Here is a 12,605-nt window from a genome sequence, read left to right on the forward strand (position 1 = left end):
TATTTATATTAAAGATATTGTCAATATTCTTTGTGTTGTTTCGAATGGCCCATTTGATATTTGCAAATAGTTTATATTCAATATTGAAGTCAGAAGTGGGGGCTCCAAAGAGAGAGTCTATAAAGAAAGAGTTTCAACTGCTTCAAGCCTTTAATTCCAGAAAAATAAAATCGTTTACTTCTTTTGCTAAGTGTCTTATCCACTTCGAATATTGTCTAATATGATTATTATGTTTGCTTTAATCATAGCTGATCGAAAAAGTGACCTTGTGTTTTTATTGAACCAATATCATAGCTTAATGTTATGATATCGTTCATCTGCTAAGAAGGCGTCTTGGCTAGGATATGAATAATTCGTCCTTGAAAGAATAATGTGGTGGAGCAAAATTATTGTACCACTATTTCAATATTTTAAAGGATTTGACTTATTGCCAAAAGTTTAAGTAAGTTTATCAATGTAATCTCATCTTTATAATCTACATTAAAAATTTAAATAAGTACAGATCACATTTCTTCACTAAATTCTATTTATTCTAACGAGACTGCATAAACCATTTTTATTGTATTAAAAGGAAGTTTGTCGAATATTGTCTACTAAATGATCCTTTCCATTTAGTCTCCTTACTTCTGACACAAACATTTTCAGTCTTTCATCGTTATGCTATTCAACTGGAAGAAGTTATATTGTTAAATAATCTATTGGTTTTAAATGGATTTAAATCAGTCGCGTTTAAGCCTTACTGGATCACTAGGAATACCGTTATGCCCAAATTGTACATATCTCCGTATTTACATTTTCAAGACACACACAAGTAGAATACACTTTTCTCTACTATACCATCGTTCTCCACTGACGTCTCCTTGTGTTTTTGATAGTAAGTTTCATGAGATATGCTCTCCAAAAATGTTCGCGTATATCATTTACCGATACTCTTTTATTCTAAATAACTAATATCTTTACACCCATAACTTATTAATAAATAAATAGTGCTAAATAATGAAATAAAAGCGCTGGTTATTTGCTTTAAATTTGATTAGTTCAAACTTCTAAGCCCAGCACTTCTGATCCATCAATTATATAAAGCTTATAAAACCAGTGAGTAATGAGATTTTTCAGCACTCAATACAGCTTCTAAATAAGTTCAAATTCAGAAAATTAAATATAATAATTCTTAGCGCTTTTTTTAAATAAAAAATAAAAAATATTATATATTGGTCAGACCCAAAAAAATTCAATTAATTAAATATAAAAATTCTTTACTCTTAAAAAAAAATTTAATATATTTTTATACAACATATTTTTTTATTTCATAATATAATTTATTTTTAATTTTTCCTTCTTATTTTTACTTATTAGTTTATTATAATTGGATATTCAATTCTTTATATCTCAAAAAATTTGCATTAATGAGTTGAGTTAGCAACAAATTATTTTTTAATTTCAGGCTTTTTCTATTTATCTCAAACTCAGTTCTACTTTATATCTGGAACTGATTTTTGTAATTTTTTTTAAGATTTCATTCTTTTATTTTACTTTTTCAATAATTATATATTAAATATTATTTTCAATTTTAAATAGTTATTCAAAAATCTCATACGTCCGCAATAAATATATGTAGAATCTTTAATTAATAGCGAAATGCATTGATTTTGTTATTTTTAAACAACTGATTTTTCTGCTTGGGATAAATATTTAACAAAATATACTTAGTAAAATTTTCGTAAAATATAAATTTTTAATTTTAAATAAAAAGTAGGTTATATATTTTTTTACATTTGAATTCCCCATTTAGTTTGCTTTAAAAATTTTTTGTTATTAACTTTTAGAAAATAATACTAACTGTATAAATCTATTTTAGTTCAACTAACGGTCTATTGCGGTTATACAAAAAAGTACAAATTTGGTAAAATAATGGTTAAAAAGATATTAAATGATATATATATAGCCAAAGTAAAATAACTAATAAAGCGACAACAAAAGCAAAAAAATATGTTAAGCAAATACTAGTACCGACCAACAAAATAAAAGACAAACACACACTTAACAATCTTTTATATATTAACAGTTTTAAATAAACTTTAAAAATAATTATTAAACTTAACACACTCTCTCACAAGCAAAATTTAACAAATACTATATTATCCTCTTTTACTAACAGCAATACTAATTCTAATATCCTGTACCCCATATATAATCCTATCCTTGTTCTCTTCCTCTTCCTATATACATAATCTTTCCGAATATTAAACACTAATAAAAAAAATACTAAAACACCTTTTGAAGGCAACAGTTAAGCAAAGACCAAACCAACAAGAAATTTAATTTGTTCTAGGCGTTGTACTCTTCTCATCAGCGGTTTATTTTGCGGAAGCTGGAAGCGAAAATTCCTTCTTCAAGTCCATACCCGATGCATTTTGGTGGGCTGTCGTTACCATGACAACCGTTGGATATGGTGACATGACGTATGCAAAAACTAATTACTTTCACTTAAAGAATTTTTATTACGTTTTTCATTTTGTTACGACTTTCTTTTTAACAAAACAAAAGCGAAAAAAATTTCAAAAAATTATTTCAAAAATTAAAACACGAAAAATATTTTTAAACCCAAACATTTTTTTTCAATTTTGTTTTGTTATTTCTGTTTTAATGTAAACTTTTAAAAGTTTTGTTTCCAAAAAAAAGCATATATATATATTTTAACATTAATTATTTAATCACTTACCAGTCAACCAATCAATCAATCAATCAATCAATCATTTAATCTATCAATCAAATAGCATTAAATAACAACAATTCAGACAAGCATCACAATATTTACATTCTCCAAGCAATCGACATTTCAGTGCACCTCGAATCACTTCATATTTTGAAATCTTAAATTTATTTTAAATTCAAATCAATTCATTTATGCGACACCAACTTAAGTTTCAATTAAAAATCTAAATTATTCTATGAATTTCACACAATATCATCAGCATTTGTCACTTCATCCGCACCAAACAATCACTTCCACTAACAGTTTTACATCTCAAAATTACTGAATAGCTGCGCGCGCTCTAAATTTGCCTACATTTTTTGCATATGTACAGGCTTTTTGTAAATACACTCTATGCCACATAGTACATACTATCTGAACACAGACTGACAATTATATATTTATAAAAATTATGTGCAATTGTATACTTATTTATTTACCATAAAAAATGTGTTAAATTTCATGAAATACTACAATCGCATAACCAACCTCTAATTACCGACCTCTTTTATTATAATTATTGTGTACGGGGACCAAGAGATCTATTATGAACTTAGAGTAACATATTTCTCGAAGCCCAACGTACACTATTAACTCTAGATTTATACCCATATAACAGAAGTTTATTTCTTATTCTGATATGAGACGCCCACTTAGATTGTCATTCGTTTATGTAACAGTATTGGAGAAACTCCTAGGGCTTTTGGGGTCTTACATTTAAGGTCTTACTTAGAGTAATATATTTCTTGCAGCCCAACTTTCACCAGAAATTGTATTATGGAACCTATATTACAGAAGTTTATTTATTCAAGTGACATAAGTTGCCCACCTAGCTTGTCATTTGTTTATGTAACAGTATCGGGCTAACTCCTAGGTCTTTTGAAGACTTGAATTTAAGGTCTCAGTTTATCGTAAGTAAAACACTAACCATAAAAATTAATAAAGTTTTTAATATTCAAATTAGATAGTTACCGAACTACTTTGTGTTTAAATAATTAGCTGAGATTGCAGCAATATCCACTTGTTAGAGAAATCTATATTTTTATTATTATTAATGAGAACATAATTATCTTAAGACCTTTATATTTGTTCTTTTTTATCAAAAAATATATAGGACTACAAAGAAAGTAACTGGCATAACTAGATTAGAGTAAAATAATTTCTTATTGTCTATTTTAATGAATATAATTCTATATGTTTTATACTATCTGAATCCTACTTTTGAGTACTCCTCATATCTATTTTTGAGTACTCCTCTGAACATGTAATATAGTATTTTGAATTACAATAAAAAATAAATGATGAACCTAAATTATATTAAAATATTTTTACTATCTACTTAACTGCAAATAAAGAATATATAAAATCTTTATATATACTTTTTAATAATCAACTTACTAGGTTTTCCATACTGTCTTTTGATCTAAAACCTAAGTTTCCGCCTCAAAAGTAAGCATAGGATTACCAAACAAACTTCAAGTTCAGGTGGTCTATTTTACTGTAAATATATGTTTTATATATATTAGGTGGATGTTTGTTGATACCAGGTCTTACTAAATATTCTGGTTTTTATGTGAATCTGAAACCTATTTAAAGTTTACAGATACATTAATTTGTTAATATATAGTAATATGTAGATTTAGTTTACATTCAAATATCTTTAATTATCTACTTCCTAAATAGAGAACAAAGAATAATGGCAAATGAATATTTGTAGTATATATTTTGAGAATTAAAAGACTAAAGAAGAATAAGACGGATTGAAAAAATTCTTCTTAGGATTTCTTTGAATTTTAGTTTCAATGGTTGAAGTCCAACCATATTGAATATTTTACAAATTTTATGTATATATTAAGAGTGATAAAAAAGTTTATATTAAAATATGTGATATATTACCGTAGTAGCGCGTTAAAATACAAGTTTTTTTTATTAAACATTAGGTATTTTAATGCCGCTTAAAATAAATATAGATTGGATATAGAAGAATACATACTTCTTCTACTTCATAGACAATTTCTCCGCTAAAACCTTATCTATCAAAATCGAAAGTTGTCGTTCGCTTGCTTCAGGACTTATAGAGCAGATAGACGGTTAACAATATAGGTATTATGTCGAAATAATTTGACTTCCCTTTTATGCTACTTCTTTGATATAAAGGATAAAAAGTAATAAAATAAACAAACTATAGATCTTATACTCTGATACATATATATTTATAACCTATAGAAAGTTTTCCCGATTTAAAACTAATTATGTTTGTATATATATTATAAATATATTTATTATACGAATCACTGAACTAGACATCACCGAACTTCTTTTTATATTTTAAACATACACAAACAACTCAACCTAATCAAATTTAAAATTTTCTATTCAAAATTAAAAAATTGTTTAATTGATATCAGTCAGTTATGATTCAACGGATATAAATTATTAGAATATTGGACTTAAAAAAAATTATTAAATCTAAAACTCAAACATATAAACTAATTACAAAAAACATTAATTAAACCCGCATTGACCTAAAATTTATTGGATCTCAAGAAAGAAAGATTCCAAAAAAATTGCATTTCATTATTTTCTACTCTGCATGCGGCATGTTAAAATTGTAAATGCTTTATGTTATAATTAACAAAAATATGTTTTTTTAAATTGGCTTGAAACATAAAAAAATTGAGGATATATAAAACTTTTTTTTTTGCTAAAATATTTTCTAAATTGTTTAAGACTGCAACAATTTCACTAACTCATTCAAAAAACAAACAACTTTTTAACCATATACAATACATATACATATAAACATACGATACCATACCATACTTATTTTCACTTTTAATAGAACTCATTTATTTTATGACAGATTATTATATATATCAGAATATATCAGTATATAGTTTTTATTTTAGTTTCTACATAAAAATCAGTTTAACTCCAGTACAACATATTACCTCGAGAACCACATATAATACAATTTCATTTCAATTTATAATAAAATCATTTCGTTTTCATTTATAAGTTATAATGTATAGGAGTGCAACTCCATGGATCACACAAATGCTCCCAGCACTTGCTTCATAAGCACTTTCTTATTAGTTCACCTAGTATTTTTATAATAAATAGTTTTATATAAGACTATTAATCCATATATGACATTTAACATCAATTAACATACATTAACTCAATGAATTTTTATACATTTAATAAATTTAAATAATGTTTTTATATTTTTTCTTGTTCTTAAGCTTAATTTCACTGCTTTAACTTTATAACAATAGTATTTATTTTAAAATTTTTAATTTAGCAATTTATAAAATACGATTATATATACAAATTTTGTACACATGGATATAGTTAAATACACACACACATATATATATACGTATATATAAATAGTGATACGAATTTACAATATAATAGCTAGATATATATATATATAAGACATTAAACACATATGAAAACACTTTAAATAATATTTTTTTAAACCTATCTCACATTAAAAATACACACATACACACTATATATAATAGTAAAAATTTTTAATAATTTTTCGTCTCTCACATCCAGAACATCACATTGCTTCACTTTCTCTCTAATTCACGCTCGTTCACTTTCACTAACTGTTTCCTCCAACTTTTTAATGTTACGCGCGCTCTATAAATCCTCTCTTTACTTTCATGCTCTCTTAACCAAGTACTTCCCTATAACAATGTACTATTTTATTATAGTAAATTTACTAACAATATAATTTTTGTACAATTCCCATAATATATATATAAATATTTATACATATATATCAATGATATAATATAATAATTTTTTTCGTTATCTACATGTTTTGTACGTATCCTCTTTTTTTTAATATATTGTATATTAAAATTTTTATTAAAAAAAAAAAAAAACAAATAATAATAATAAGCGAAAATTTTCAAAATTTTGACTTCATGATCTATTTTATATTTGTTTTTCATTTTATTAATCGTTCGTTCGTTCGTTCGCTCGTTCGTTAAACATCGTACTTCATCCTAACAAAAACAAAAACAAAAAACTTTAAAAAAAAAATTTAATAAAATTTTAAATGAAAATCGTCAAAACCCCAAATACAACGTAAATGCCGAAAACACAAAAAAAAAATATATATAATATGAAAAACCAAAAAATATATATTAAAAATATACAGACCTGTCGGCGTCTGGGGTAAAATCGTGGGATCACTGTGTGCCATTGCTGGTGTCCTGACAATCGCTCTCCCGGTACCAGTTATCGTCAGTAATTTCAATTACTTCTATCACCGCGAAACGGATCAAGAGGAGATGCAGAGCCAAAACTTTAATCATGTTACTAGTTGTCCATATTTACCTGGTACATTAGGTAAGATTGATTTGATTACTTCTTCTACTAAGCCATACGTGTACATTTATATACCATATATGTTTATGTAAATTTGCTAGTTTATATAAAAATGTACATACACCTATTATAAATTCTATTTAAGTTCTACTAATATAAGATCACAAGTTATCATGCACATTCTCTAACTCTTCCTTATGTGTCTTATTTCTTTTTTTTCGCTCTTCTCTTTTCATCGAAATTGCTTGTTCATGTTTTTACAACACTTACAAGTAGGTCAACATTTAAAGAAATCATCGTTATCTGAATCCTCATCGGATATGATGGATTTAGATGATGGTGTTGAGTCGACGCCAGGATTGACTGATACCCATCCTGGTCGTTCGGTTGCTCCATTTTTAGGAGCACAACAGCAGCAAATGCAGCAGCAGCAAACAATTGATAAGCAACAGCAACAGCAGCAGCAGCAACAAATACAGTTGCAGCAACAGCAACAAAATGGCTATAAGCAATCTCCAATGAGTGTTCCCGGCGGTAATAGCCTAACATTAAGGCATAATAATGCTTTAGCCGTTAGTATCGAAACCGACGTTTGACTACTGGGTAAGTGAGTTTAAAATATTTTCTAAATTTCTGAAGTGAAAGCAAAGAAGTCCATAAAAGTGCTTAGACCCAGACCTTTAAAAGTTAATGTAATTCTATATACTTGCTAATGAGTTATTATTTATAGAATACTCATAAACGCATTAAAATATTATTATGAAATGAATATTATTTAAAAAAAATACTAATTTATATATGAATAATATGATATACGACTAATAAATACTAGGTAGTTCATTTCAAAATACCAGGGATACAATAGTCAAAAAAATAAATTAAATTATAATGTAGGGAAGTGTCATTACTTAATTTAAAATGTACCGTACATACCCCACATTAAGCAGATAATTCTGTAGTCCGCGGAATGTATGAAATTCCGAGACGCAGAGAAGATTTATTGCCAATATTGCTTGATGTTCGTGGTCAGTAGGTCATAAGTACAGTAATTCGGCAGGAGATCTTTACTCTAAAGAACTAAAGAAATCACTGTGCAGAAAAAGTTCATTATCTAAATTGTGTTGTCGTTAATACCACAGGTGATTTTTTAGTCTAAGAAACGAAACAGATTACTATGGAAACATCATTACTTAACATACAATATATAGCAAATACAACAAATTCAGAAATCGACACAATCATAGAAACCTATGATAACTTAAAATAAGGAAGATTCATTTTCGATATTATCTGTTGAACAGTATATTATAAATTCTATACTTTAGAACGATTAAAATCGTAAGACTGGAACAATTTATTTTCAACATTACTTTACATAGAGTGTGTTAAAGACAAGCCTGAAATGATAATATTTAAAAATAATAGTATTTTATTATTATATAATAATAATTTAAAATAATGATTTAATATTATTATTATTTATGTTATAATTACTTTAACAAGCATTATACTTACAGTTTTTTTTACACTCATATAAATATATATCACTGGTACTTTCAAAGTACTTGAAGTTAATTTCAGAAATTTAATTTTAGTCCTACTTAATTCTCATATTCCCCTATAAATAGTTAAGCGACTACTTATTTCTACTTTCTTAAGGCTTACAATACTAAATACAAGACACTCAAGTCATCTGTAATTTCCCAAATAACATAGCTTACATTATATGTAGGCTCCCAACAAGATCTTGGGAGCTCATTAAAAGACGCCGCTTACTGCAGTTCTCTTTGATCACTTATAAAAGAACACACGCAGCCCAACTGCGTATTCCTTTTACTACTCACTTTTACAGTGAGTTCCTGAAGGTTCCTGGAAAACTTACAGGAAAAACAAGCAGTAAAACACTTTCTCTGTGAATCCCCGGCTCTGCTCTCCAGTAGAAAATATTTAAACTCAAGAGAATGGATTAGGTTTATGTTTTTTATTTACCTATTAAGATTTCTTGCCTGAAATCTGGTGGTAAAGCGGAATAAAATCCTTAAAATTTGTTATGCTAAAATCAATCATTCAATATTCTTTACCTTATCCACTTACTCCAATAATGACTGTACGATATAAGTCTTAAAAGAAAAGAAATAAAACACTGTGGTATAGGTTTAATACTACAATTCATAGAGGAGTTAGACTTGGAGAAATACACTATATCCATAAGAGGGACACAATAGATCTCTAGGTCGCAATGCATATTCCCTCAATATACAGAAGAAGAGTCAGAAATGTGTCTCTAGTTTTAATGAATTTGTAAGAAATATTTTAAGTCAATTTCTGCTGTTTAATTGTGGAGTATATAAACTTCAGAAAAAAAAATTAAATATTTAATATCTTTAATTTTTTTTCAAAATTAATTTAAAATGTAGTAAAAAAGACGATACGTGCTCTAATTTGGCCTTGTGAAATGTTACGTTGGATGCCAGAAACGACTACAAATGCTGTTTGAATTTAAGTTTAAGTAGAACAAATAAAAACAAATTAACAATTTAAAGATATTTAAAAAAAATTAAAATAATTAAATTTAAATACAAAAAAAAAACATCGAAAATGCAAACTAGCAACAAAAAAATTAAGGCAAAATTCAACAACAAAAAAAAATCAAAAAAAAAAAAATATATAAAAATTGTAATTATGTGAAAAAATATTATAAACAATTAAAAATGAAAAAGAATATTAAACGTGCCGTTCATAAATAAATAAATAAAAAATGTTATTGTTATAAATGAAATGCTATTATAAATTTAATTCAACTAAAATAAAATTTCAAAGTATATACAAAAATTCAGAACTCAGAAAACACTTTGAAATTAAAAATTCTGCAAAAGATTGCCACTTTGAGAAAAATTATTATAAAAGAGTTTTTACTAAAAATAATTTTCAAGTTTGATTATAAAAATTAACTATTTTTAAACAAATTTAATAAAATGTAAATTTTAATTTTTATAAATAAAAATTTTTTATAATCAGATTTATATACATAAAATGGATATACCTATATTTAAAAATTTATATATTTATATTTGTATATTTATATGTATAAATTTTATATATATACTGATTTGTACTTTATATATGTAAAATCGATATGTATATATATTTATGTTTGTATATTTATATATATAAATTTTAAATATATACTGATTCGTGCTTTATATATATAAAATGGATATGTATAAATATATTTATATTAGCATATATATATAAACGTTTATCTATACATATTAATTTTATATATGTACTGATTCATACTTTAATTATTTTATTTAATTTAATTTTTAAGGTGGCAATCTCATTCGTAAATATGGCAAAATTATTATTATATTTAAACACAGAAAAGCAAAAATTCCTATTACTTCAAGAAAATAAAAAAAAATTACTGATATATATAAATGAAATACAGGCCGTAATAAAAAATTAACAAAAAGCAAAGAAAATTAGTAAGAAATTTAGGCATGAAATGAATGGATAGTTTTTGCATAAAAAAATTAAATAAATTTAAATAACAGAACGCCTTTTGAAATAATTCTATGAAAATAAATAAATATTTAAAAAATAATTTAATTAAGAAAAATATATAAAAAGCATTAAACACTGTCAGCATTCAGCATAAATAAATAAAAATATCATTAATTAAAACGAATAAATTATTAGGAAAACTGCAAGCTAAGCTAAAATATTTAGTTTGATACTAAAGTAAAAAAACTTAATTAAAACTGCAACAAATTTTAGCATAAAATGTTTAATTAACTAATATCAAAAGAAAAGCATTTGTATTAGAGAAACAGCAACAAATTACAGTACTCTTACCTATATAGACTACTAGATTACTAGTAGGAAGCAAATGAATGAACACGTCTTCAGAATAACATCCAATCTTTAGCAAAAGAAAAAAAACTAATATCTGATATAAAACATAGTAAAAGAAATTTTTTTAAAAACAAAACAGACAAACAACAGATTAAAATTAAAATAATAATTATCTAATATTCAAAAAAAAATTATAAATATATTAAATCATTAATTATTTTAAACCCAAATTAAGTGCTTATAACTTCAAACTAACATATTAAAATCTCTAAAAACTATTTAAACCATTTGTTAGAAAATGTATTTTTAAAAGTAAAAATATTTAACATTTTCTTTACTTCTGCTTTTAAACATTCTAATTTTTAATTTTAAAGTAAAAAAAAAACGATTTTTTTAATGCATAATTTATTTTTCATTTACAATAGAACAATTTAAATAAATTAAAAAAATAATAATATATTGAACTGTGTATATTCAAAAAAAAAAAACTGCCGTCAAAAAGAAAATTATTTCTTGTTAATAATAGTTTATTCAATAAATCCAATAAAAACTATAAAAAGTATCTGTAAAATATAATAATATAATTGTTCACCTAAAAATAAATTATGCATACACGTACACACAACAAATGGGAACCTATGTAAATAGATAAATATTTAAATACAAAATAGAAATATGTATATAAAATTTAATAATATAAATATGCCATCAATTGTAAGCATTGAAATATTACTTCATCTACTTCTTTAACAAATCCACTAAAGTTGATCCTTGACCTCTTTTACAACACTACAATTTTTAAAATTCATTAAAATTTCCACTGGCTTAAGACTAAAAGTAATTTTTTCTTTTTCTTTGGCAATACAGCTGAAATTAATACTTGGGCTTTTCTATACCACTTTACAATTCTTAGCGGAACTCCGTAATCCTTATCATTATGTGGTTTCTAAACAATTCTCATTTCAACAAAATTCCAATTAATTAATTCTACTGGCTTAATCTTCTTCTTCTTTGCTAAAATTGAATTCTGGTCTCTCTTTTATTAGGTTTTCTTCAGTCTTTATGATTTCTCAAGACTGCTTCGCTGTCATTGATATCAAATAATTTCCAAGCAATTGTCACTTCAAGTTACCCACTGGCTTAAAAGTGCAAATTATTTCTTCTTCTTCTTCTTCTTTAAAAGTACAGCTAAAGTGTTGCCTTAACCCTCCTCACAAAAATTCTTCAATCTTTACGATATCTTGCAACTGCTTTACAGCTTTTACTGAACTGGTTTACTATTAATATATCACAAAATTACAGAAATTACTTATTATTGAAATAGATTCTTTCAAACGGAATATCTATTAACTACATTCATATATATTGATATTCAGATGTCTGAGTTGATAAATCAGCACCTTTACTCTATTTTATCTGTGGACAGTTTTAAGTCACACTAAGAATAACTGAATACGGGGCTTTATAATATGATGGATCTGATGTCTTTGTATCTGCCTGTGTTTATCATATTTCGCTGTATTTTGGAGAGTTGGATTATTGTGACTGTCAATTATATTGAACAGTTTCAGAGCACGATCTTTAATGTACTTTTCGACTGAATCGACTCTCAGATCTCTGTGGATATCCGCTCCTCTTACGT

General features: G+C 25.5%; 1 protein-coding gene across 1 annotated transcript; it reads left to right on the plus strand.

Moving 5' to 3' along the window:
- Positions 1 to 2,328: 2,328 nt before the first annotated feature.
- Positions 2,329 to 9,650, plus strand: LOC119666989 (potassium voltage-gated channel protein Shaker-like; the record flags this gene model as incomplete). Its single annotated transcript, XM_038076267.1, has 4 exons — positions 2,329 to 2,462; positions 6,936 to 7,126; positions 7,382 to 7,708; positions 9,523 to 9,650. Coding segments are annotated over 3 exons (645 nt in total), but the record flags the coding sequence as incomplete, so codon positions are not given.
- Positions 9,651 to 12,605: the final 2,955 nt, after the last annotated feature.

Source organism: Teleopsis dalmanni, chromosome 1 (genome assembly GCF_002237135.1).
Source record: "Teleopsis dalmanni isolate 2A chromosome 1, ASM223713v2, whole genome shotgun sequence".
Lineage (NCBI taxonomy): Eukaryota > Metazoa > Arthropoda > Insecta > Diptera > Diopsidae > Teleopsis > Teleopsis dalmanni.